The sequence below is a fragment of the Pongo pygmaeus genome, chromosome 18 (assembly GCF_028885625.2).
Source record: "Pongo pygmaeus isolate AG05252 chromosome 18, NHGRI_mPonPyg2-v2.0_pri, whole genome shotgun sequence".
NCBI lineage: Eukaryota > Metazoa > Chordata > Mammalia > Primates > Hominidae > Pongo > Pongo pygmaeus.
In genome coordinates, this window is record NC_072391.2 from 81681630 (window position 1) to 81709549 (window position 27920).

At 49.0% G+C, this 27920-nt stretch overlaps 1 protein-coding gene across 4 annotated transcripts in view; it reads left to right on the forward strand.

Moving 5' to 3' along the window:
• The window catches only part of ATP2C2 (ATPase secretory pathway Ca2+ transporting 2), a 94714-nt gene that overhangs the window by 46511 nt on the left and 20283 nt on the right, over positions 1-27920 (forward strand). For 3 of the 4 annotated variants that reach the window (XM_054452667.2, XM_054452665.2, XM_054452668.2), the window contains 9 exons: positions 432-540; positions 7344-7493; positions 7583-7651; positions 8167-8242; positions 10978-11044; positions 24011-24135; positions 24273-24370; positions 25697-25798; positions 27113-27202. In XM_054452667.2, the coding sequence (XP_054308642.2) occupies positions 432-540; positions 7344-7493; positions 7583-7651; positions 8167-8242; positions 10978-11044; positions 24011-24135; positions 24273-24370; positions 25697-25798; positions 27113-27202 (886 nt within the window). The remainder of the gene's footprint in view (positions 1-431; positions 541-7343; positions 7494-7582; positions 7652-8166; positions 8243-10977; positions 11045-24010; positions 24136-24272; positions 24371-25696; positions 25799-27112; positions 27203-27920) is intronic. The other variant, XM_054452666.2, reaches the window with a different exon arrangement.

Sequence of the window (27920 nt, forward strand, 5' to 3'; positions counted from 1 at the left end):
GGAACGGAGGTCCTGGGCTTCCTCCCAGCTGTGATAACGCTCTGCCATCCCTGACTTCCTGAGACAGACCCTGCACCCTGAGTGCTGTGTGCTCTGAGGGCAAAACTCTGCCGGCTGCATTTGGAGGCTTTAGAACTGCTGACCTTGACCCTAGGAGCCTCCCTGGGGCATGAAGTCCACCTGGTTTCCAGGCAGGGTAAACAGCAATGGCATCACCTTTCAGATGTGGCCCGGGGATGCCCAGAAACCACATACTTTTCCTAAAGTCTTATAGGATATGTTAATTTCAAAATAATAACACCCTAAAGGCACAGGGTTGGTGTGTATTAAAAGAGAAAAGTGTGTTTCTATTCTCCTTGTTCAAATGTATCAAAGTGCATAAAAACGAATGTCAGCATGGATGCTTTTGCTTTTTACCATGTCAAATGCAGCCTAAGAGAAGGAAAACTCCAGCACTTGCTTGCTCGAGAACTGGTTCCTGGTGATGTCGTATCTCTCTCGATCGGAGACAGGATCCCTGCAGACATCCGACTCACTGAGGTGAGTGGTTCCAAACCCTTGTCAATGGGGTATTTGATGGGGCTGGTCAAGGAGCAGACACTTAGCTTATTGTAGGCATTATAGTCTCTCTCATACACACATGCTCAAACATACATGTACATGCATGCACACAAGACAGGAAGGAAGTTAGCAGACAAGCGTGTTCTATGCATAGAGCCCCTCAAACCATATTTCATAAATTGTCATTCTCACTTTAAGCCTAACAACTTTTGGCTATATGATTTTCCAGCTTAAAGCAGGCTGTAATAACAAATTAAACCAAGGTGGGCTTGGGGAATGATGTGAGAGTTGCCTCTCAAAACAGACACACAAGTGTTAGAAAGAAGTGGTATTAGAGACGGGTGGATCACCTAAGGTCAGGAGTTCAAGAACAGCCTGGCCAACATGGTGAAACCCCATCTCTACTAAAAATACAATAATTAGCTGGGCGTTGTGGCATGCGCCTGTAATCCCAGCTACTCAGGAGGCTGAGGCAGGAGAATCACTTGAACCCGGGAGGCGGAGGTTGCCGTGAGCCAAGACCATGCCACTGCACTCTAGCCTGGGCAACAGAGTGAAAAGCACACGCTTTTAGAGTAGTGAGGTTTGGGGATATTGGCTGTGGGGCAAGCTTCGTGGGTCGCTGGGTGTCACAGCTTCACAGAGCCATGCCTGAGGCACTGTGCTGAGATTATCCTGGGTTCCCGAGAGGTTCCATCAAGTTCAACACGATCTGTTGCTGTGAGTAATCTATTTCAAGAATCCTTCCAATAATGTGTAAGGACTGTTCAAAGCTTTGCATGATAAAGAATTAGACACAGATTATCTGCCTGATTTATCTACTGATAGGGTGCATTCTCAGGAACTGTAGGATCAAGGACCGGCTGTTAAGAGGGCAGCATCAGGGAAGGGGATGGAGAGGAGCACAAAGGGTTGGAAGCTATGCCCTGGGACCTGTGTTTACAACATTCCTAGCCTGTCTGTGAAATAGGAGGCAGGGGCCAGGGCTTATGTGTGGCCACTCGGACATTGAACCTCTCTGCCGTGACCTTCAGATTTCCAGGCAGGGCAGGGATAAGGGTGGGAGATGTTCAGGTACCAAAGTAAAGGAGGGTTCACCCTCGGGCTCAGGCTGGTGCCCTCTGTAACACCAGAAATAGATCCTCTGTGGCCCCCGCCTCTCCCCGTGTTCAACTCCAGCAGTCAGCGTCTGACCCCAAGTCTGGGGTGCATGGATCCGGTCAGAGGAACTACTGTCTGTGGCCAATCCCCGCCTGCAAGGAGGACTGGGGAAGCTGGTCTCACATTTTCCACATTTTCCTTCTCCTGAGATGGGGGGTCCTAACAGGGGATGCTCCAGATGCCAGGCAGCCCGTGAGAAGGACCCAGGTCCACCACAGGGGCTGGTGCAGAGGCAGAGAAAGGCCGTATGAGAGGTGGCCAGTGACCTGGGGCTGGGCATTAGCCTGGGCTTGAGCCCTGGGGCCATCATTTAAAGCCTTGCGACCTTGAGCAAGTTAGTTAACCTCTCTGTGCCTCAGTTTTCTTATCTGCAAAATGGGGGGTGGTGATGCCCATAGGGTACTTGTGAAGATTACAGATCTTCAGAGATGCCAAAAGTGCTCAGAACGGTGCCTGGCACAGGTGAGTGAGAGGCAAGTGTGGGGGCTGCCGTTACCGCAGTGTGTGTTGGGAGTCAGAGAACCCCGGGCCCTGTAGCTCCTAGGATGTGACTCGGGGAAGGAATTCACCTCTCTGAGCTTCGATCTCCACATCTCTAAAAGGGGCTGATGTTGGTTTCCATTTCACAGGGTTATTGTGAAGTTGAAACAAGCTGTGACCTATGCTATGCTTAGCACGTGCCTTTCGTGGGGTAAACAGTCACCAGACACTGGTGATTGCTTTTATTTTTTATCATCGGTCTATACAACAGTTCTTTGAAACAACTTTTTAGACCCCAGATAACTTCCTTACTGCTTCAGCTGGCTTTCTCTCTGCCCTGCTTATATTAAATTAAATTGTGGCTGGTCACAGTGGCTCATACCTGTAATCCCAACACTTTGGGCAGCCAAGGCGAGTGGATTGCTTGAGCCCAGGAGTTCAAGACCAGCCTGGGCAACATAGTGACACCCCATCTGTACAAAAACTATTGTACCTGTGTATTGATACCACGAAGGTTATTTTAAGGCTACTGGCTGTGAACACTCTATGGATTTTCCTGGTGGTACTTTGCAATTCCATTAAACGATCAATAGTTTTGTCTATTCAGTGGAAAATCCTTATCAGCTAGTAAGCTCTGAGATCCAGGAGTACTTCAAGTGTACACTTTAAAACCATTTCGGTCTAGCAGGTTCAGCAGGAAGCAGCAAGTTCAAGAAAACTCTTAAAGTAATAGACCTTTTTGCACAGTATATGGGGGTCCCAGAACATTCTTTTCCCTTTCCCAGAGTTAAAACAGAGGAAGCCCTCAGTCAGAGGCTGAGCTGGTACAGCCAGCAAGCCTGGGTCACTCTTTCTCCCCAACCATGTCTAAAAGAAAAAGGGAATTGGGTCGGAGGTGACGGGATTCCAAGTGACGCTTCGTCTTGGAGGTGGAGGCACCGGGTGGGCATAAGCCCTGTGTGTGGGAGATAGGAGGTGAGCCCGCGATTGTGCCTCTGTCTTCAGGCTCGGCCCGCGGCCTCCTTGGTGGCCATGGGTTCTGTGCCCCCGACTCTATTTTTGCCCCTCACCCCTCCTTGTCCCTTACCTGAGATTGTGCCCTGGGAGCCTGGGAGGTCACGAGAAGCCCCTCCTGCCCACCTGCTGAATGCACACACAACCAGCTTCGCTCCTTCTTGGTCCGGAGGTGCCATCTGATCTTATACCTGCCTTTATTTTTGTCATATGAAGACAACAAATATTTTTCAGTATATCAGGTCTATGCTAACCACCGTATGAAAATTGCTTCATTTCATCTCCCAACACTCTTAAAAGACCAGCACTGTTATTTTTCCTCTGCGTTATTTTACTATACGGACACAGCAGCCCGGAGAGGTTGCGTGGCCCTGCGCAGTCACACGGTGGTAGGTGGTAGAGGGGGACGTGACCCTGGGCCTCTGGCTCCACAGCCCGTGTCCTTACCCCCAGGATGTTCTCTCTCCCTGTGAGCAGCTGTTCAGACTCTTCCTGGCACTGCCTCTCCCCCTGAGTTTCCTCCATGTATCCATTGCCTATGGCTGCTGTGGCAGATGACCACTTACTTAGGGGCTTAAAACAAGGTGAAGGTATGGTCTGACCTTCTGGAGGTCAAAATTGAAATCGTTTTCACTGGGTGGAAATCAAGAGTGCTATCAGGGTTCAGGCGCAGTGGCTCGCTCCTGTAATTCCAGCACTTTGGGAGCCTGAGGTGGGTGGATCACCTGAGGTCAGGAGTTCGAGACCAGCCTGGCCAACATGGCGAAATCCTGTCTCTACTAAAAATACAAAAATTAGCCAGGCGTGGTGGCGTGCACCTGTAGTCCCAGCTACTCGGGAGACGGAGGCAGGAGAATTGCTTGAACCTGGGAGGTAGGGGTTTTAGTGAGCCGAGATTGCACCACTACACTGTAGCCTGGGTGACAGAGTGAGACTCCATCTTTGAAAAAAAAAAAAAAAAAGGTGCTATCGGGGCCATGCTCCTCCAGAGGCTCCAGGGGAGAAGCCGTTTCCTGGCCTTTCCCAGCTTCTAGAAGCTGCCTACATTGCTTGGCTTGTGGCTCCATGTTCCCGCACCACCTGCTCCTGTTACATCTCCCTGACGTCAGACACATCAACCATCCTTCCTCCCCTCCCTTATAAGGACCCTTGTGACCTCACTGGGCCCACCCCGGTCACCCAGACCATATTCTCCCCATATCAAGGCCCTTCAGTTAGTCACGTCTGCAAAGTCTCTGTCACCACATCAGAGAACACATTCCCAAGTTGAGGATTAGGATGCGGACATCGTGGGAAAGCTGGGGGCGGGGGGACGTTATTCAGCGGGCCACACTCCGGCCCTTTTCCAGGCCCCCTCCCTCCTCCCTTCCTGCCTTGGGGCCCCCCACCCCACTCCCCATCCCCATCACTCATTCATTCAACAAGTGTTTGCTGAGCACCTACTACGTACCAGGCCCTGGGCTGGGTGCCGAGGACACTGCGTAGGAAGCAGACCTGGTCCCTGGACTCATGAGTTTATAGCCCAGAGTGATAGACTAACCTAAATCTACTAGTGACAAGAACTGTTCCAGGACTGCTAAGGGACCCATGAGTGGAAGTACTGGGAATCCTGGATTTCCCAAATGGGAGAGACTTGCCTGGCCTGGTGCAGTTAGGGAGGGCTTCCTGGAGACAGCAGCTTTTGGCGCAAAACAGCCGTTTTAGGCAAAGGAGGCCCAAGCTACTTGTCTCATGCTGACCAAGAAGCCTGATAAGTTTTTGCTTTCAACCGCCATGGGGGCACCTAAAACCCTCCCCCACCACGTGTGACTTAACCTATCTCATCCCAGAGGTCTCCGCTCCGTGTCCCTGCTCCCAGGCCTTCCCCCAGCAGCCTCTTCTCAGGGGCCTCCCTCCCTGCTCTGTACACCCTGGTGTTGGATCCAGTGCTTGTTTATCGTCAGTTCCCCCCTGCCCCCTCCATGGAGTATCATCTTCCTGAGGCAGAGACTGTATCCGATTCACTGCGGTATTCCCAGTGTCCGGAGGAGTCCCTGGCCTACCAGAGGAGTCCCTGGCCTATCGGAGGATATGGATGGGCAGATTTCCAATCTGTCCAAACCCACACTCACTCCCCACCCCATGTGCCTCCTCTCTTCCAAACGCCTCCTCCTCCTTCCTCTTTCTCTTCCTAGCTGCCTTCCGGGGGTGGGGGTCACCTTTGATCTCTCCCTTTCTTTTTTTTTTTTGAAGGACTTCATTGTTTAAAAATGTTTTAGATTTGCAGAAAAATTCAGCTCTGGATTTCCATCTACCCCTCACCCAGGTTCCCTTCCTGTTTTTAATGCCTTAGCTCACTTGAGTGCATCAGTCACAACTAAGGAAACCGTATTGATGCCTTCTTGTTACCTTGAGTCCGTGCCACTTTCAGATCCCCATAGATTTCCCTAATGTCCTTTTTCTGCTCCAGGATCCCAAGTGACATTTAGTGGTCATGTCTCCTGAGGTTCTTGTTGGCTCTGACACTTTCTGATATTCCTTGTTTTTGACCTTGACCTTATCAGTTTCGGTTTTGTTTTTGTTTTGAGCAGAGTCTCTCTCTGTCACCCAGGCTGGAGTGCAGTGGGGCAATCTCGGCTCACTGCAACCTCCACTTCCTGGGTTCAAGAGATTCTCCTGCCTCAGCCTCCTGAGTAGCTGGGATTACAGGCGCCTGCCCCCATGCCCGGCTAATTTTTGTATTTTTAGTAGAGACAGGGTTTCACTGTGTTGGCCAGGCTGGTCTCGAACTCCTGACTTCAAGTGATCTGCCTGCCTCGGCCTCCCAAAGTGCTGGGATTACAGACGTGAGCCATCACGCCCGGCTGTCCTTGACAGTTTTGAGGAGCCCCAGCCAGGTATTTTCCAGAATCTTCTTCGAGCCTCCTTCAAAGATTTCCCCAGCATCACTCAGTGACTTCTTATGCTTCATTGTCCAGAGCTGGAGCCGCGGGAGCCACGGGGAGGCGGAAATGTGGTAGTGCAGCAGGAGGCCTCGCCTCCCTATGCTGTGGGGTCCACTGGGAAGGAAGGGGGGAGACGGGCATTACCTGGGTGAGTGGTGGCCGCTGTTGTTCTTGGGGACTGAGATCCTATGGCAGTGCACATATTTTTAAAAGATGACTACTAAATTTAAACAGTTTTAAATTATAGAGAAGTCGCAGGTCCCTGTTTGAGAATCATTTATCTAGCTGTGTTTCTCTGGTGGTTTGTGGAAGAAGGCTTCTCTCTAGCTTGGTGTTACATGCTTACATGACCAGGTCCCTAGGGATAGGCCCACCCAGCCCCGCTCTATGAACTCAGAGGTGTCTGGCACAGTTCTGGCCCTGGGAGCCTCACCTCGGGAGTGAGATGTGTTAAGTCTGAGGTCAAGTTGCGGTTTTGCGAGATGGTTAAGAGTATAGTTTCTGGAACCAGAGCTTCGGTTCAAATCTCTGTTTTGCCACTAACTAGCTATGGAAACTTGAACAAATTACTTAATTTTTCCATGCTTCAGTTTCCCCATATGCAAAATGGAGAAGATAGTAGAGTCTTCCATTGGGGGTGTTGAGGTCTGAGGGCTAAGCCTTGTGGGGAGCTGCGCACAGGGCCTGGTGCATAGTCAGTGTTCTACAAATGTCAGTACCTCCCTTCCCCTTGCCAGGGTGTGTGAGTGTCTCTGCGTCCCTGTCTGTGTTTCTGGTGTTACTATTGCCTTAGATTCTCACTGAATAACCTGGGTCGGTTATTGTATGGGATTGTGTGGGAACCATACAGATTGTACAGGCATCTCCAAGGTGAAGAGTGGACTGCGTATGTGGAGACTCACACAGGTGTTTTGAAAGGTATATCCTAAAATAGCCATCACTTTCATTTTTTTTTTAGATTGTATCAAAATTTCAAACAATATTAAGCGAAGATATGAGACTTCAATGTTTTTAAGAGAGGCCACTCATTCAAAGCTTTTCTGATCCTGGAGGCCCCAGAGGCCGTCATTGTGACACTCATTCTGTAGGTTCACTGCGCTCTTGAGTTCATGTCCATGAAGGTGCTGGTACCATTTTGTGCTTTTAACACCAATTCTCAGGGTGACAGGGAGGTTCCACAGCATTTTCCCCTTGCTTTCCTAGGTCACGGACCTCTTGGTGGATGAATCCAGTTTCACCGGGGAAGCCGAGCCATGCAGTAAAACAGACAGCCCCTTGACAGGCGGTGGGGACCTCACCACCCTCAGCAACATCGTCTTCATGGGGACCCTGGTGCAGTATGGGAGGGGCCAGGTAAGCCCTGGAGCACCGAGGCCTTGGGCTCCCATAACCCACAGGCTCCCAGCCCTTAGATGTCATACTTCTCTCTCTCCTGGACACAGGGGGTCGTGATTGGAACAGGGGAAAGCTCTCAGTTCGGAGAAGTGTTTAAGATGATGCAGGCTGAAGAGGTAAGGGGCAAGAGGGGGCTTCGGGACTTTTGTAAGCTGGAGTTTGAGATTATTACAGGCAAATAATACCAGCCCTGCCTACTCCTTAGGAATGAGTGGCATGTGGTTAATATGAGTATACTTTTTAAACATTTAATTTTTTTTTTTTATTAGAGACAGGGTTTCGCCATGTTGCCCAGGCTGGTCTCAAACTCCTGAGCTCAAGCAATCTGTCTGCCTCAGCCTCCCAAAGTGCCAGGATTACAGGCGTAAGCCACCACACCTGGCCTCTTTTTAAACGTGTAAGACATTTGTTCACATTTTCATAAATGCGAACAGCTTTTATGATGTTCGCATACAGCTTTCAGACAGTAACACGCACAGATCTTCAGTGCAGAAGTCAATGAATGTTGACATATGTGTACCCCTGTGTAATCATCACTGAAGCTGTAGGATGGCAAAGTGAAGACATTTTGAACAAAGGCAGGCAGAAGCTAGGATCTTGTCCAACTAACCCATTGTGCTCGCCCTTTCAGACACCTAAAACTCCTTTGCAGAAAAGCATGGACAGGCTAGGAAAGCAACTGACACTCTTCTCCTTTGGCATAATTGGTGAGTGAAGCAGTTTCCATGCTGGGTTCGTTCTGCAGGTGGAGGGGAGCCACCATAGGGGGGCCACCATGGCCGTTTCTCAAATATCTTGCTACTCAGCTGCATAAGGCTTGGGGATTGGGATCAGAGGCTCTCCAAAAGCAACAAGAGCTTTCTGTAGAGTTGGACCAGGCTGGCTGCTGTAACAAGCAGCCACTACATTTTCTTGGCTTAACATAGTAAACGCTTGTTCCTTGCTCACACCACAGTCCAGAATCCGTGGGTGTATTCCTGGTCCAGTGGCTCTCCTGGATAGCTCGCCGATAAACAGTGACTTGGGCCCAGGCCCCTGTTATATTGCTGCTTTATCTTCCTCTGGGTCCTTGGAGGCCGTATTTCTGTTCAGCCAGCAGATGGTGAAAGAGGAAACATGGAGGCTTGTGGGGGACATTTTTAAGGCATGGACCAGGAAGTGGAATCATCAATTTGACCATCTTTTATTGGCCAGAATGGAGTCACATGGCCTACATAATTGCAAAGGAGACTGAGAAATATAGTTTAACTGTGCACCCAACCATATTTCTATGCTTCTAAGCAGCCTGTGCCTGGACTGGGACTTCCTGACCTTTGGTAACACAACAAACAGCATTGACATGATGCTGCAGTCCTGAATCTAGATCTTAAGGCTTAACATCCCCATAGTGCTATCCCGGTCCCTTCACCGGCTTCTTCCTGCTCTTTCCAGTTCTGGCCTTACTTCTGTGTCCTTTATTCCAGCCTTTAGGATCAACCCATGCCTGGCCCCTAATAGATTCTCAGTAAGTATTTGTTGAGTGAAAAACTTAATCAAGGAATAAACCAACAAGCCACTGCCTATAGCACATCCAGTGATGACGGAGGTGCTGGTGAGTGTGGCCAGAACTGCGGAGCCAGAGAACAGTCTTGAGAGAAACAGCTTATGTAAGCCCATGTTTCTTAAGTTAAATTAGAACTTAAATTGACATGTCCACAGCAAGACCCATGATATCACTCAGACTTTCTTTTTTTTGAGATGGAGTCTCACTCTGTTGCCCAGACTGGAGTGCAGTGGCGTGATCTCAGCTCACTGCAACCTCTGCCTCCTGGGTTAACCAATTCTCCTGCCTCAGCCTCCTGAGTCGCTGGGATTACAGGCATGCACCATCACGCCCAGCTAATTTTTGTATTTTTGGTAGAGACAGGGTTTTGTCATGTTGGCCAGGCTGGTCTCAAACTCCTGGCCTCAAGTGATCTGCCTGCCTTGGCCTCCCAAAGTGCTAGAATTACAGGTATGAGCCACCACACTGGGCTTTTTTGTTTTGTTTTGTTTTGTTTTAACATTTTGAGAACTGCTCTAGCAGATGAAGAGTTTTGACACTCAGTCCCATGGACCCCCTAGAAGGCCCAAGGGGCAGGTGCAGGGAAGCAACACCATGCTGGTCAGTGCTTCAAGAGGAAAGTAGCATTTGCCAGTTCCCATGGTGCAAATACTCTCAGTGTGGCCGTTTTCAAGCCACTAATGTATAGACACTGAACATGGATTTCGGAAGAGATGTACCTAGTTGATTCTTGTGAGCTCCTGTGAGGAATCTCCAGCCTTCTACTGTGGGAATGCCACAAGGGTGGAGTAAGTTCCTAGTGGGGGTGGCTCTAGGCTCACTGCCTCACCCCTATTTCCGATAGAGCTCCCCTTGCTAATCTATTTCATTTGAGTTCATTTGGGTTCTAGCTAAGATTTCAGTTGATGACTGAGTTTAGTAGCCAATAGTAGAATGCCCAAAACAAAACTAACAGATACTGTGGCAGCTGCCCCCCTCAACACATATACACACACACCCCACTACCACCCATCAGAAAACATCCCTGTCCCCCTGGCCCCTGCAAAGCAAAGTTAACGTTCTTTAGCAAGCTCTCCAAGGGTGTCACCTGGCAACACCACCCACCTTCCCAGTCCCTACTCACTCCTTCCGATAATGATGGCAACAAGAGTTAACGATTAGGCTTGTGTTTGCTGTCGTCCGGGAGGTGTGCTGAGCACAGACTGTCACACCTTAAACCAGGGAACTATTCTTTGAGGGGTGCACGGCCATGAGCCCCATTTTACAGATGAGGAGACGCAGGCTGCACCAGGCAACCCGAGCACCTTTCCCTGTTGCCAGAGCATCTCATGAACTTCCACAGGCCCCAGGGCAGCTCTTGCCATTTGTGCCTTGATGGTCTATCCGTAACCACCTCCCTGTCTCGTACACCTAGTGCAGTAACTGGTGTGCAGTAAATATTTGGTAAATTATTAATGAAGGAAAATGGAAATGGAGTATATTTAATCATGAGTACCACAGAATAAAATAATTTGAAAAAACAGTGACCCATCTGCCTATCACAGGAGCAGCTGCATTTGCCACACCAAACACCACATGGGGGGATGTTCTGGATACACATAGCACTTGGTAAACTTTGGGAATAAGATGTAAATGCTTGCAAACAGTCCAAAATAAACTGATTGAGACTTTAACTTAAATTTGGCTTGGACCTTTCCTGAGAAAGTAAAACCAGTTTTTGGTAGGTATAAACGTATCTCCCTTAGAAAAAAGAAGAGACGGTTGAAAGTGGTTGAGGTTATCAGGCATTCCTCTGTGCATGCATTCCTGTAAACTCTCTAAGGAAGTGGGTTTGAATCCCTCCAGGCATCGGCGTGTGTAGTGCATATGGAGATAAGGATGTTTTTCTCTCTTCCCCAGGTCTCATCATGCTCATTGGCTGGTTGCAAGGGAAACAGCTCCTGAGTATGTTCACGATCGGGGTCAGGTAAGAGTGCAGTGGCCGCCCCTTGCCTTGCCAGGGTGGTCAATGGGCTCTGAGCCCTTCCCTGCAGCAAGAGAAGGTGGGGAGGCTGTAGAACAGGAAGGGTTGGGAAACGTGCAGCCCCATCACCCAAACTCCAGCCTCCCAGTAGCACGTTCTCCGACAGGTACAGAGTGCCCGGTGAATGCTTGCAAAATGAATGACAGCAAATGATCCGGGCAGCGGGGGAGGGGGTCTCTTTTGTATTAGGCTGTTCTTGCATTGCTAAAAAAAAAAAATGCCTGAGGCTTGGTAATTTATTAAGAAAAGAGGTTTAATTGGCCCACGGTTCTATAGGCTGTACAGGAAGCATGGTGTCTGCTCAGCTTCTGGGGAGGCTCCAGGAAGTTTCCAATCAAGGCGGAAGGGGAAGGGGGAGCAGGCATGTCACATGGCAAGAGCAGGGGCAGGAGAGGGAGGAAGGGGAGATGCCACATGCTTTGAAACAATCAGATCTCTCAGGAACTCACTCTAGCAAGAACGGCTCGAAGGAGATGGCGCTAAACCATTCATGAGGGATCCACCCCATCGTCCATTCTCCTCACACCTCCAGCATTGGGGCTTATGTTTCAACATGAGGTTTGGGTGGGGACACACATTCAAACTGTATCAGCTTTCTTGTCACTGTTTGCCTGTGGGTTTGGGTCTTTCTGGCTAAGAGCAAGGACCCCAGAGCCAGCCTGCCTCTGTTTAAATTCTACACTTGCCACTTGCTGGTTTTGTGACCTCCAGCGTTTCTTAGCTCTCTGTGCCCCGGTTTCCTCTGAAAAATGGGAATGCTCGTATACCCTCTCCTAGGGTGACTGTCTGGATTAAAGGAGTTAGTCTGTGCAAGCACCCACATGATGCACAGGGCATAGTGAGCGTTGGCTCTTATTACTGGTTTAGAACTTGATCCAAGCCCTTGTTTTACAGAGGAGGCTATCAGAGCAGCAGCAATGGATGTAGAGCCCAAGGCCACACAGGGACACCAGGGCTGGGAGTCATCATCACTTGATGATGCTAAGCCGAGGGGACCCGCCCTTCTTCTACATAGTGATTCATAAGTTATCCCAAGCCCCTGGGTCCTGGTGGCCGAGACAGGGAGAGGCACGGGCAGCCCAGCATCGTGCAGCGGTGTGACTTTGTCAGTAGTTCTTCCACAGCTATTTGCCAAGGGCAAGGGAAGCAGAGGCCGGGGATTGTCACTAACTGGGTAAGTTCCATTGGAAGGGAGGCTAGGGGCTGTTCCAGGACACGGAGGAACCAACCCATGTCTAGGCTCACGTCAGGCCCATTGGTTCCCAGATGGTAACACACATGTAGCTGCTGTCTGCAAGATGCTTTTAGGTGATGTGTGGAAAATTATTGTAGTGTCTCTTCATATGTATATATATGTAATTAATACATCAAACCCATGATGTAAACAAACTTAGATGTCCGTCAGCTCAAGAAAGAATAAACAACTTAGGTACAGTGGAATATTTTTCAGCCACAGAAAGAGATGAAGTACTGATTCATACTGCAACATGGATTAATGTTGAACCCGTTTTCCTAGGTGAAAGAAGCCAGTTGCACATGTTATATGATTTTATTTATATAAAATATTCAAAAATAGGTCACTCGGCCAGGAGCGGTGGCTCATACCTGTAATCCCAGCACTTTGGGAGGCCAAGGCAGACGATCACCTGAGGTCAGGAGTTCTAGACCAGTCTGGCCAACATGGTGGAACCCTGTCTCTACTAAAAATACAAAAATTAACTGGGTGTGGTGGCAGGCGCCTATAATCCCAGCTACTCGGGAGGCTGATGCAGAAGAATCACTTGAGCCCGGGAGGTGGAGTTTGCAGTGAGCAGAGATTGCGCCACTGCACTCCAGCCTGGGTGACAGAGCAAGACACTGTCTGAAAAAAAGAAACAAACCAAAACATAGGTCATTTCATAGAAACAGAAAGTAGGTTAGTGTTTGCCAGGGCCTGGGGTTGGGGAGTGAGTAGTGACTACTAACAGTTATGGGGTTTCCTTTGGGGGTGAAGAAAATGTTCTAAAATTGATTGTGGGGATAGGTGCACAACTCTGCATACACTAACCACCATTCAATTATATATGTTAAAGGAGTGGATTTTGTCATATACAAATTATATACCAATAAAGAAACCAGAAAGGTATAGAACAGGCAACTAAGAATGCTGTTATTGAAAGGGTCCTTGGAGCCTTTCTAATTTATATATGAAGAGTAAACCATTATTGCAAACGTGTGCCATAATAATCATTACAGTGAATTACACAGACAAACTCCTGGTGGACTGAGGCATCCCAGTGTGTGCTGGGACACAGAGGTTTGTCCTGCTGGCCAGTGTGGGCAAGAGAATCTTGCTTTAAGGATTGAGCGTACTGGGTCTGGTACATGGTATCAGGTACATAGTATCAGGTGTACATGGCTCTGGTGCATAGTCAGGCTTGCCTGTATATACATGAATGTACACAGTTATCTGGTAATTTGTAGTATAAGAGATTCCAAATGCCTTATTTTTTCAACGACACTGCACGGTACGCATTAATTGAGGGGCAGGCGGTAAAATCAATGACAAAAGCATTCAATAACTTTTTTGAGTGAATGGGAGTTGGAAATACTGTGTCTGGCTTTGGATACTTTGTCACTCGGTGTATTTAACAAACAAAATCTTAGTAACACCAAATGCTGAGAGCACACAAAAAAAACAGGAGTTGGAATATTATGTGATGATGTGGGCACACAGATGTGATAAAATCATAAAAGCAAAATACAAATGACAGACACTTGGAAAACCCCATCCCAGATAAATTCTAAGCCATAATAAGTTCATCTCTTCCCTTAAAAAAAAATCCTGTAATGAGACACACAAGACATTCAAACCACATCAGAATACCCTTAAATGATAGTTTTCAATAGGAAAAGAAGAACAAGAAAAAAAGCTGTACTAATAGATAATAGTCTTTAGGTTTTAGCTTTAAACAACCTATAAATGAGCGGAGACGAATGCCAGGGTTTGGACTTTCCCCCCAGACCTGTTTGGAACCATGAAAATGATGCAGTGGTTTTGTACAGGTGTCTTTGCTGGGTTGCAGCCCTTTTTCCCTAAGAATATGCCCAGGTCCTCGGTTTGTTTTGCTAATGGCCCTGCGAAAGGGCATCTTAGGCTCTGGATAATGAAACCCAAGGGGGTCTATTGAATGTAGGATGGTCTTGATCTCTAGTGAATTGGGGCTTTCTGGCTTAATATCCTGAACAGAACGATCTTCATGGCATTTTTGTTTGTTTGTTTGTTTTGAGACAGAGTTTCACTCTTGTCACCCAGGCTGGAGTGCAATGGCACGATCTTGGCTCACTGCAATCTCCACCTCCCAGATTCATGCAGTTCTCCTGCCTCAGCCTCCCAAGTAGCTGGGATTACAGGGGCGCACCATCAAGCCCAGCTAATTTTTTAAATTTTAAGTGGAGATGGGATTTCACCATGTTGGCCAGGATGGTCTCAAACTCAGGTGATCCACCTGCCTCAGCCTCCCAAAGTGATGGGATTACAGGTGTGAGCCAACGCTTCCAGCCTTCGTGGAGCTTTTGGGGGGCATTTATCCTTCAGTGTTACTGTATATAGCACGTGACTGTGTGATCTGTTTGTATCACTCTCATTGAATCCCTTTCATGTTCATGTAGTGTTGGGACTGGGGGAGGTTGTGAACAAGACAGTCATGGTTCCCACCTTCAGAGATTGTAGGTCTCAGTGGGGATGGAGAATCGATGGGAATCAAGGGCTAGATGGGAAGAGAGGCAGAGGCAGGTGGGAGAGGGAGCGTGAAGCTGAGATCTGGAGGAGCTGTGGCTGATGCGATGAGGCCTTGAAGGAGACTGGGTGTGCAGATTCCTTTGGCTGCCAAAACAAAGCACCACAGGCTGCACGGCTGGAAATAGAAGCTTATGCTCACCATTCTAGAGGCCAGGAGTCCGAGGTCCAGGTGTGGCAGGAGCATGCTGTTCTTGAAGACCCTAGGGGGAGAATCAGCCGAATGCTTCTCGGCTTCTGGTGTCACAGACAGTCCTTAGCACATAGATATCTTGCCTCCAGTCTCTGTCTGTCACATGGTCTCCTCCTCTGTCTCTGCATCTCTTCTCTTTTTATAAGGACGCCAGTTATATTGGACTAGGATGGATACTCTAATGACCCCATTTTTATTTGATGACGTCTGCAAAGGCCCTATTTGCAAATAAGGTCACATTCACGTGTACCAGGAGTTAGGATGTGAACATATTTTATTGGAGGGAAACAATTCAATCCCTTAGCAGCAAGCAGTGGGCTGCCGGGAGAGGGGGGTGGGTGGACAACAAGCTCATTGAAAGAGATGAGGACAAAGAGGCCTGAGCCAGGGCTGGGAAGACCCGTCTACGCGAATGGCAAAGTTGCCAAGAGTAGCCTGCAGGTGGACACAGTAGAGTCAGTTCTGGGCCGGGCACGGTGGCTCACGCCTGTAATCCCAGCACTTTTGGACACTGAGGCAGACGGATCACTTGAGGTTAGGAGTTTAAGACCAGCTTGGCCAACATGGTGAAACCCCATCTCTACTAAAAATACAAAAATCAGCCGGGCGTGGTGGCGCGTGCCTATAATCCCAGCTACTGGGGGGCAGAGGCAGGAGAATTGCTTGAACCCGGGAGGCAGAGGTTGTAGTGAGCTGAGATCACACTACTGCCCTCCAGCCTGGGCAACAGAGTGAGACACTGTCGCAAAAAAAAAAAAAAAAAAAAAAAAGTCAGTTCTAGAAACTTCAAGGAATTGAAGAAGGAGGGACCAGGGTCTGTTGGTGCTGGAGAAGGAGCAGGAGTAGAACATGTGATCCCAGTTCATCCTTACACAGCCCATGGGGTAAGTCTGGCCTCCTTTTTACAGAATGGGAAACAGGCTTAGGCTAACACAACTTATGGGATCAGGGCATGGAAGAGACAGACTTCAAACCACTGAAGCCTGATCCAAAACCGGGCTCCTTGTCAGCAACCCAGCCCCCCACACTCGGCAGGATGGGGACTCTGCTGCCAGCCACTGCCCCTCACTCCCTATCCTTGGCAGCCATTGTCAATGGGCTCGAGTTTGTTTGCCCCATGAATATGTATTGGGCATCTGTTGACTCTCTGTTTACATCAGAAGTGCTGATCCAGCTGGATCAGGTAGATCTCTGCCCTCCTGGAGTTTTCTGGCTGGGGAGAAAAGTGAATGTTAACAATTTAAGCACACATTAATAAAAATAATTACAACTTATGAGTGCTACAAAGAAACAACTGCGGAGAAAGAGATTAAAAGGGAGGTAGAAGCCAGCTGGGCGTGGTGTCTCACGCCTGTAATCACAGCACTTTGGGACTCTGAGGTGGGCAGATCACTTGAGATCAGGAGTTCAAGAACAGCCTGGCCAACATGGTGAAACCTGCATCTCTACCAAAAATACAAAATTAGCCGGGCATGGTGGTGTGTACCTGTAATCCCAGCTACTCAGGGAGGCTGAGGCAGGAGAATTGCTTGAACTCGGGAGGCAGAGGTTGCAGTGAGCCGACATCTCACCACTGCACTCCAACCTGGGCAACAGAGCAAAACTCTGTCTCGAGAAGAAAAAAAGGAAGGTAGAAGGGGATGGACTGGAAGAGGTGGCCAGGGAGGGTTTTGGGTGGAGAGTTGAGGAGTCAGGAGATGAGCGGGAAGGGTGTGCCAGGCAGGGAGAACAGCACAGGCAAAGGTTTGGGGGTGGGAACGTGTCCAAGGGCCATTTGGGGGGGGACCACAGCTGAGTTCTGTGAGCAGAACGAGATGATGGAGTGGCTTAGATCATGGGGAAACTCATGGCCCCTTCTCCTATTCCTAACCTCATCATCAGAGCCTTTCCCAATACGCCACGCCAGGCCGTCTCTGTGACACTTTGGAAGCAGAGAGATGAAAAGTGTTGGTCACCCTTGATTTAGAGGCCGAAGGAAGTGGGAGGTGGGAGCCCCAGCTTATTACAGAAGTGGGGGCTGGGAGGAAGGGGGCCCTGGAGCAGGACGCCGAGCTGTGCTGGGGACAGTGGAATAGCACCTACAGCAGCAGGCACCGGAGAGCCGAGGTCTCCGACTGAGCTGAGAGAGCTGGTAAACCTGGATGGCCACTCCCCCAACTCAGGGCTGGGTGGGGCCTGAGACTCACAGTTCTTTCTTTCTTTTTATTATTTCAATAGGCTTTTGGGGAACAGGTGGTGTTTCGTTACATGCATAAGTTATTTAGTGGTGATTTCTGAGATTTTCATGCACCCATCACCTGAGCAGTGTACACTGTACCCAATGTGTTGAGACTCACCTTTGTTTTGTTTGTTTGCTTTTTTATTTTTAAATTTTTCTTTAAGTTCTAGGATACATGTGCAGAACGCGCAGGTTTGTTGCATAGGTATACATGTGCCATGGTGGTTTGCTGCATCCATCAACCCGTCATCTAGGTTTTAAGCCCCACATGCATTAGACATTTGGCCTAATGCTCTCCCCCCTACCCCCCGACAGGCCCGGGTATGTGATGTCCCCCTCCCTGTGTCCATGTATTCTCATTGTTCAACTCACACTTAGGAGTGAGAACATGCAGTATTTGCTTGCTTGTTTTTGAGATGGAGTCTTGCTCTGTCCAGGCTGGAGTGCAGTGGCACGATCTTGGCTCACTGCAACCTCCATCTCCTGGGTTCAAGCTATTCTCCTACCTCAGCCTCCCAAGTAGCTGGGATTACAGGTGCCCGCCACCACGCCCAGCTAATTTTTGTATTTTTAGTAGAGGTGGGGTTTCACCATGTTGGCCAGGCTCGTCTCAAACTCCTGACCTCAGGTGATCTGCCTGCCTCTGCCTTCCAAAGTGCTGGGATTACAGGTGTGAGCCACTGTGCCTGGCTGAGACTCATATTTCTAACAAGCTCTCAAGGGTGCTGACACAGCTGGTCCAGGGAGCACCCTCTGAGCGTGAGGCTGTGATTCGACACTATCCCCCGAGAGTGGGCTCCAGCAAGAACAGGACCAGGAAAGAGGCCAAGACACCTGAACAGCGTTTTCAGGTGACTGAGCCTTTGGAGGCAGGGGTGGTGGCAGGGAGGGAGACATTTGAGCCTCAAGGAGGCTGCCAGAGAACACAGGACTCTCAGAAAACAGAATGCTTAAAAACTTCCCCAAGTAGGCCAGGCACAGTGGCTCACACCTGTAATCCTAGCACTTTGGGAGGCTGAGGCAAGAGGATTCCTTGAGCCCAGGAGTTTGAGACCAGCCTAGACAACATAGTGAGACCGTCTGTACAAAAACAAATGTTTTTTAATTAGCCTGGTTTGGTGGTGCATGCTTGTAGCCCCAGCTACTTGGGAGGCCGAGGCGGGAGGATTGCTTGAGCCTGGGAAGTCAAGGTTTCAGTGAGCCATGATCTTGCCGCTGCGCAACCTGGGCAACAGAGCAAGACCCTATCTTAAAAAACAAAAACAAAAGAAAACAAACAAACAAAAAAACCTCCTGCAGATCACGAGGTCAGGAGTTTGAGACCATCCTCGCCAAAACAATGAAATCCCATCTCTACTAAAAATACAAAAATTAGCAAGGCATGGTGGCATACGCCTGTAGTCCCAGCTACTCAGGGGCTGAGGCAGGAGAGTCTCTTGAACCCGGGAGGTGGAGGTTGTGGTGAGCCGAGATCTCACCACTGCACTCCAGCCTAGGGAACAGAGCAAGACTCTGTCTCAAAAACAAAACAAAAAACAAAACAAAACAAACAACAACAACAAAACACACACACGCACACAAACACACACCCTCCTGCAAATAATGGTGCATCCAATCCCTGTCTTATAAGCCATGAGAAGCTTCATGAGGCAAGAAAGACGATTAAATATTTCCAGAAGAAAAAGCAAAAAAGGCTTCTGCGCTCAAGCCCCAAATCCGCTGATTCTCTCCCCACCCAGTGCTTTGGGAGGCCGAGGTGGGTGGATCATGAGGTCAAGAGATTGAGATCACCCTGGCCAACATTGTGAAACCCCGTCTCTACTAAAAATACAAAAATTAGCCAGGTGTGATGGCAGGCGCCTGTAGTCCCAGCTACTCGGGAGGCTGAGGGAGGAGAATCACTTGAACCCTGGAGGCGGAAGTTGCAGTGAGCCAAGATTGCACCACTGCACTCCAGCCTGGCGACAGAGCAAGACTCCATCTCAAAAAACAAAAAACAAAAAAGAATTCCCTATATGTTAAGTGACATTCTAGATGATCCAAGGCACTTGCTTTTCCTGGTCCATTCTAATCAATTTTTGTTTTGTTTTTGTTTTTTTGAGATGGAGTCTCGCTCTGTCACCCAGGCTGGAGTGCAGTGATGTGATCGCAGCTCACTGCAAACTCCGCCTCCTAGGTTCAAGTGATTCTCCTGCCTCAGCCTCCCCAAGTAGCTGGGACTACAGGTGCTCGCTACCACACCTGGCTAATTTTTGTATTTTGGTAGAGACGGGGTTTCACCATGTTAGCCAGGCTAGTCTCGAACCCCTGACCTCAAGTGATTCACCCGCTTCTACGTTTCAAAGTGCTGGGAATGCAGGTGTGAGCCACCACACCCGGCCCTTTCTAATCTTTATTAGTTTGTGGATTAATTTATTATTATGAATTCATCCAAGTAATACAAAGATGCCCTTCCCCTGCCATATGGGATGAAAGTCCCCGTTGTAACCCTCCATAAATGTTTGCTTAGCTGGTCTTCACAGCCTGTGCCATAAAACCAACGAAGCCTTCTGGCTGTCACTGTAGAAACCGGGCACAGCCCCTTGATCAAATTCTGTAATCTTGGTTTATATGACTTGTCCATGCCTGTTCTATTGTCCCTGGGTGAAAGGTCACCATTCACAACCATTCTATTCAAACTGCCTGTTTTGTAATTGGAATTTGTTGCCAACATTTAATGTACCGTATTTCTTTGATTCTGAGATGTACATTGTTTTTCACATTTCAACTCCGCTGAAATCGGATCACTTCTAATAAGCGATGTAATTAGAAAGTATGGTGTTACTGATTAATTGGCAGTGTTCTTTCTTTTCTGAGCACTGCACAAAATAATGGTGCCCCTCACAGTCAACTATCTTAGCTCTGATGAAATACGGTCTCCCTGTGTGATCCTGGTTGAATGGATTCTCACCAGGTGTTCTGACTATCAGCCAACCCAGGTAGAGCGCTCTCTGTGTGCTAGGCCAGCGCAGGCCTAAGCATTGTTATACCCACTTCTTCATGTATACCTCCTTGCTCTGCTGGGTTTTCTAATGCAGAGGATAAAAACAGCCACCTGGCCAGGCTTGGAGGCTCATGCCTGTAATCCCAGCACTTGGGAGTGCTGAGGTGGGAGGATCACTTGAGCACAGAAGTTCAAGACCAGCCTGGGTAACATAGTGAGACCTTGTCTCTACAAATAATTTTTTAAATTAGGGAGTAAATAGTGGTGCATGCCTGTGTCCCGGCTACCAGGGAGGCGGAGGCTGGAGGATTGCTTGAGTCCAGGAGGTCAAGGCTGCAGTGAGCCTTGATGGCGACACTGCACTCCAGCCTGGGCAACAGAGCAAGAACCTGTCTCAAAAAAAAAAAAAAAAAGTAAAAAACAGGCAAGGCACAGAGGCTCACGCCTGTGATCCCACCACTTTGGGAGGCCAAGGCAGGTGGATCACTTGAGGCCAGGAGTTCAAGACCAGCCTGGCCAACATGGTGAAACCCCATCTCTACTAAAAATTCAAAGATTAGCCAGGTGTGGTGGCACATGCCTGTAATTCCAGCTATGCGGGAGGCTGAGGCAGGAGAATTGCATGAAGGTGGGGGGTGGATGTTGCAGTGAGCTGAGATTGCACCACTGCACTCCAGCCTGGGGGACAGAGTAAGACTCCATCTCAAACAAACCCAGCCACCCTTGTGCGATATAGCCAGAAAATGTGTTTTGTTTGAACTGTATCTTTTTCATTGGAATTTGTTGCCAACATTTAAAAATTGGGAGTTTGCATGAAAAAGATACTGGATTTCCAGCTTCTCTTGGGAGCATGGGAGGCCCGGCAGCACTGTGCATTGTTGTCGTCCCTGGTGACTTCGTGGTGGCTCTTTGTTTAGAGGAGGGCCTGGGCTCTGGGATCGCCACGTGGTCTTGCTCACCCTGGCCGATTTCACGTATTTCCTGGGCAGCCTGGCCCCAGGGCCTGGACCTGTCTCGAGGGGCTTCTGCAGGGTCCCTGGCAGTGGCTGTGGGTGGGCTGCAGGTGTGGTGAGAGACAGTGGCCCCCTTCTTCCAGGATGTTTCTGGTATTTCAGATAACAGAAATTCCTCATCAATTCTAGTTCCCTAAATAGTCTCTTTCTAGAAATTGTACAGAGTGGTTCCATGCAGTGACAGCACTTGGAGCTCCATTTAAGTCACATCCTCCCCACTCCTCAGCCTGGCCACGGGTGAAGGCTTGGTGGGGAGGATCCGGCCAGCCTCCCTCACCTGCTCAAAATCTCTCCTCCCCTCCCCATCGCCAGCCAAGGCTGCTTTTCTTTTTTTCTTTTTTCTTTTTGAGACAGACTTTCACACTTGTTGTCCAGGCTGGAGTGCAATGGCGCCATCTCAGCTCACCACAACCTCCACCTCCCAGGTTCAAGCAATTCTCTTGCCTCAGCCTCCCGAGTAGCTGGGATTACAGGCATGTACCACCACACCTGGCTAATTTTGTATTTTTAGTAGAGACGGGGTTTCTCCATGTTGGCCAGGCTGGTGTCGAACTCCCGACCTCAGGTGATCCAGCCGCGTCGGCCTCCCAAAGTGCTGGGATTACAGGCATGAGGCGCCACACCCGGCCTTTTTCTTTCTTAAACAGCTTTATTGAGATATAATTCACATATATAATTCATCCATTTAAAGCATACAGTTTAATGGTTTTTAGTGTATTCACAGATATACATAGCCATCACCACAGTCCATTTTAGAACATTTTATTTTATTTTATTGTATTTGAGACAGGGTCTCACTCTGTTACGCAGGCTGTAGCACAGTGACATGATCACGGCCCACTGCAGCCTCAGCCTTGACCTCCCAGGCTCAAGTGATCCTCCCACCTCAGCCTCCTGAGTAGCTGGGATTATAGGTGCACACTGCCACACCTAGCTAATTTTTATATATATTTTTTTGTAGAAATAAAAAAATGTTGCCCAGGCTGGTCTCGAATTCTTGAGCTCAAATGATCTGCCAGTGTGATCCTCCCAAAGTGCTGGTATTATAGGTGTGAGCTACTGTGCCTGGCCTTAGAACATTTTCTTTTGTCTTTGGAGATGGAGTCTCACTCTGTCGTCAGGCTGGAGTGCAATGGCGCAGTCTTGGCTCACTGCAACCTCCGCCTCCCAGGTTCAAGTGATTCTCCTGCCTCAGCCTCCTGAGTAGCTAGGAATAAAAGTGCACACCACCACGCCCAGCTAATTTTTGTATTTTTAGTAGAGATGGGGTTTCACCATGTTGGCCAGGTTGGTCTCAAACTCCTGACCTCAGGTGATCTGCCCACCTGGGCCTCCCAAAGTGCTGGGATTACAGGCGTGAGCCACCACCCCTGGCCTAGAACATTTTCTTATCACCTCAAAAAGAAACCCTGTGCCCTTTAGCTATCACTCTACATTCCCGCCTATGCCGCATCCCAGTCCTAAGCAAACACTCGTCTTCCTTTCTGTGTAGATTTCCCCATTCTGAACATCCCTTTTGAATGGACTCATACACTGAGTGGCCTTTATGTCTGGCTTCTTCCACTCAGCAGCACATTTTCCGGGCTCACCCACATGGTGGCGTGTACCAGTGCCTCGTTCCTTTCTTTGGCTAAAGCGTATTCTGCTGTATAGATAGACCACATTTGGCTCATCCATTTGTTCACTGATGGACATTTGGGTTGTCATGGTTTCTTCATGTTTATTTTTACATTTTTTAAAGGAAAATTTCAAGCATGTACAAAAGCAGAGAGGATGATAAAGTGAACACCTGTGTAGCCACTACCCAGCTTCAACAGTGGCCCACTTGCAAACACTCTTGCCCTTTCTACAGCCCACCCCTGGCTATGTCAAACTGGACACCAGGCACCAGGCATCATACTTTTCCACCACTTCAGGAGCGTGGAATGTGGGGCCAGTCAGCCCCGATGTTGTGGAGTCTCAGCCAAAAGGGACAAAAAAGCCCCCTCTACACATGCTCTAACCTGTTGACACACCCAGAGAAGGGGCATCCATGTGCCGCAGCCCCAGTCTCGTTTCCAAGAGAGCATCTCACCGGCTCAGCTTGGGTCACACGCTCCCCTCAAATCCAGTCAACCCTGGTTACGGGAGAGTGGGGTCGTGCCGTACAGGGAGAACTGGAGGGGTAAGAAAGAAGTGAGCAGACACCCCGAAACAGATCCACGCAGCAGGCAAGGGTGTTGCTGTGGCCCTTCACCTCACCCGACCTGGACTTCCTTGTCTGGCTTCCCCATAGGAAGTGTCTACACCCTACACTCATGAAAAGTGAAATTCAAGGGACTCTCGAGGACCCTTGGAACCAAAAACTCTTAATCCCACTTATTGTCTGATTTTGGGAATTCCTTTTATGGAACCCAAAGCCTTTTCTCTCTAATAAATGAGAATAATGTAAATACAAAATACTTTTAAAGAGGCAAAACTGCTGACAGACTAATTCACACTAAGGTGTGGATGACTGACAGGAGAGGTCGCTTCCCAAGAGCAGGGTCTGCAGGGGAGGGCTCAGGACAGTGGGTGCTGAAGAAGGAGGCAGGTGCACCTTAGGATTGGGAATGGAGAATAGAACCAGGACATTGGGGACACCTAAGACAAGCTTCACCAGCCAAAAGCATTGCCAGCCCCAGCTGAGAGTCACACACTCCTTAAATGTGTGTTAGAGGGGACTCATTTGACCTTTCGATCCAGCCTGGCTGTGGCGGCCATTCCAGAGGGTCTGCCCATCGTCGTCATGGTGACGCTGGTCCTGGGAGTTCTGCGGATGGCCAAGAAGCGGGTCATCGTGAAGAAGTTACCCATCGTGGAGACTTTAGGTGAGGGACTCCGGCTGGTGGAATTCTTACACGTGGAATTGAATGGGGGCTTGGCTGTCAGGGCAGTCCAGCCTGGGGTTTCACAAGCCTGAGGGTGATGACTTCTCTTTTCTATAAACTGATGTTTGTTGTACCAGGTTGCTGCAGCGTTCTCTGTTCTGATAAGACGGGGACTCTGACTGCCAATGAAATGACAGTGACCCAGCTTGTAACGTCAGATGGGCTTCGTGCCGAGGTGAGTCCCAAAGGAATTTACAAGCCTTAAAGATGCGCCCAGCCAGGCTGTCTCCTTTCTAGACAAAGCACACAATGTCTTCTAGAACACAATAAGGAAGAAATAAATTGGGGTCATCTTACAATCTCCTTGCTAGCATGACTGATTTTGTTTTTAATCATCCCATACTTCCTTTTAATAGATATGACCAATTTAAGGTAGCCTCCTCTTTTAGTTGCTTATTAATTATAAGCACATTACAAAATTTAAAACCTAGAAAAAATCTTCCATACCTCCCATGATTAACCATGATTAGTCCATTTGTGATTTGTTTGTTTTTGAGAGACAGAATCTCGCTCTGTCACCCAGGCTGGAATGCAGTGGCTGATCTCGGCTCACTGCAACCTTCACTTCTCAGGTTCAAGCGACTCTTCTGCCTCAGCTTCCCAAGTAGCTGGGACTACAGGCATGCCCCACTATGCCGAGCTTATTTTTGCATTTTCTAGTAGAGACAGCGTTTCACTATATGTTGGCCAGGCTGGTCTCAAACTCCTGACCTCTGGTGATCTGCCCGCCTTGGCCTCTTCCCAGAGTGCTGGGATTACAGGCATGAGCCACCACACCCAGCCTGTTTTGTTTTTTAAGACAGGGTCTTGCTGTGTCGCCCAGGTTGCAGTGCAGTGGTGCAATCATGGCTCACTGCAGCCTCTAACTTCTGGGCTCAAGGGATCCTCCCACCTCAGCCTCCCAAGTCCTCGCGTGTTTTTCAGTGTCTTCTGTGCGCTTGGTGCGATTGGAAGCTCCCTGAATGTGCAATTTTTTATCCTGATATTTTTTCTACAAAACTGGCCAAAGCAAGGGGTGAACAAATGATGGCCCATGGGCCAGTGCTTGTTTGAAAATAAAGTTTTCTTGGTGTACCACCACACCCATTTGTGTACATGTTGCCAATGGCTGCTTTCATGCCTCAGTGTGCCACAACGGCAGAGCTGAGTAGCCACGACAAAGGTGATATGGGCTGCAAAGGCTAACACGTTTGCCCAGTGCTGTTCTTAGAATAGAAGCACTCTTCTATGCTAGTTCTTAGTTTTCTTAACCATCACTTGTACTGGCTGCAGAGTATCCCACTGAGTCAACTTGCCGCAATTTACTAATGCCCGGCGCTGTGTCCACCCGTGACGTATCCAATTAATCAATAATCTTTCGGAGAACATCTTCATACTGAAAGCCCTGTCCATGTTTAGGATTATGTCCTTGGAATGGATCCGCAGGACAGAGATTGTGGGCCAACTGGGGGAGCATGTTTTTGACTCTTGGCAACACCCTTTCTTCTGCCTCGCCCTGCAGGTCAGCGGAGTTGGGTATGACGGTCAAGGGACTGTGTGTCTTCTACCATCCAAGGAAGTCATTAAGGAATTTTCCAATGTCTCAGTGGGAAAGTTAGTGGAGGTAGGTGTCAAAAGCGCCATGGGGGAAATAGGCATTTACATTGAGGCTTCTGGGGCTTCTCTCTGAAAAGGGAAACAGCCATTGAACCTACTGGTGAGGGGTGAGGCTGTCACAGCACTGAAAAAATGGCCCCAAAACTGATGGAGACATCAGAGGTAAGAGGACAGCTAGGCTGGGCACAGTGGCTCATGCCTGTTTTCCCAGCACTTTGGGAGGCCAAGGCAGGAGAATCACTTGAGGCCAGGAGTTCGAGACCAGCCTGGGCAACATAGTGAGACCCTGTTTCTATTATGTTTTTTAATAACTATTTAAAAAGAAGAGCTAGAAGCCTCTGTAGCATGCACCCTTCTTCCTCTGTACCATTCAGTGAGCGCTGCCTGCGAAGGACCTGCCTCCAGGGGCTACTTCAATATCACAGCGAACACTGTCTCGGTTTTGCAGATTAAAAACAATATGGCCAGGTGTGGTGGCTCATGCCTGTAATCCCAGCACTTTGGGATGCCAAGGTGGATGGATCTCCTGAGGTCAGGAGTTCAAAACCAGCCCGGCTAACATGGTGAAACCCCGTCTCTACTAAAAAATATAAAAATTAGCCAGGCATGGTGGCGCATACCTGTAGTACCAGCTACTCAGGAGCCTGAGACAGAATTGCCTTGAACCAGGGAGGCAAAGGTTGCAGTGAGCTGAGGTCATGCCACTGCACTCCAGCCTGGGTGACAGACTGAGACTCTGTCTCGAATGAATGAATAAATGAAACAAAAATATGCAAAATTAGTATCAATAAAAAATAAAAGAAACAGGCAGAGAAGTAATGCGAGTGTCCAGGCTCACCAGGCCGGGAAGGAAGAGTGCCGGGAATCCCACTCTTTTTGCTTGTCTCTATTTCATTTTTTAAATATTTATTTTTAAATTGAGATAGAAGTCATCTACCATGAATTCACCCCGTTAAAGTGCACAATTCAGTGGTTTCAATATGTTCACAAGTTGTGCAACCTTCACCACTGTCTAGAACACTTTGTCACCCCAAGCGGAAACGCCATCATCCCCATTATCGGTCACTCCCTGTTACCCCACACTTGTCACCACCCGTGTGCCTCCCTGCTGGGTTCCCTCATGATAACTTTGTGGGAACCAACATTCAGCACAGCCAAGAAATAGTCACGATGTTTCTTTTAAAAAGCCGGGACGCTGAGTTGTTTTAAAGAGCAAGTCTTGTCCCCACAGCCCCAGCTGTAAAAGTGGGCCAAGCCTACAGTGTCTAACTTTTTCATGAGCCCAGTACTAACTACAGATGTCCGGACAATCCCCTTTTAGGCGGGCTGTGTCGCCAACAACGCAGTCATCAGAAAGAACGCCGTGATGGGGCAGCCCACCGAGGGTGCCTTGATGGCCCTGGCGATGAAGGTAGGAGGTCCTGGGGTGTCTCTGCGGGGAATTCTTTCACTCGGGGCTGGATTCATTGGTAGAAAGCCAGCTCCTGTCTGAGCTAACAGGACTGGAGATGTTAGGTAATCATGGAAGAAAATGGCCCAAGCTGGCCTTGGGCCATCTGTTGGTGGTGGAGGAGGTGAGCTCTGAGATTCCACGGGACTGCAGCAAGTTCTGCAGGTCTGTAATCCCTCCACCAGCGATTCCAAAAGAATCCTATGAGCTCACCTGTGGTTCAGGCCCTGGTCAGGTGTTGGGGCGACAGACAGTGGAACGAGACTCCCTATGTGCCCAGCACTACCCTGTGCTCACCGAGGCACCATTGGGAGGGGCTGATTCCTGGGAATGCATTCGATTGTGTCCGGGGCTCAGTGTTAGACCCTGAGCTCTGTGGCTGTGCAGGGTTGCCCCAGGCCATTCTGTACCCAGCACCAGGTACCAAGTGGCTGCTTGCAGTGTGGAGGGGATGGGTGGGGGCTGATGGGGGCCTGCTGCATTCTATGCTCAAGAGGACAAGTTAGCAGAAGGAGAAGCAGAAAACATGGGCTGGGAATGCAGGTGACAGGAAAGCAAGGAGAAGAGAGGACAAAGGACATGGGAAAGGAGGGGCCGGCAGAGGTTAAGAGGAGGGAACAAAGGAAGGAGGAAGGTGGCCCCGGTCAGCTCCCACATCTGTTTCCATGGCCACTTGGCC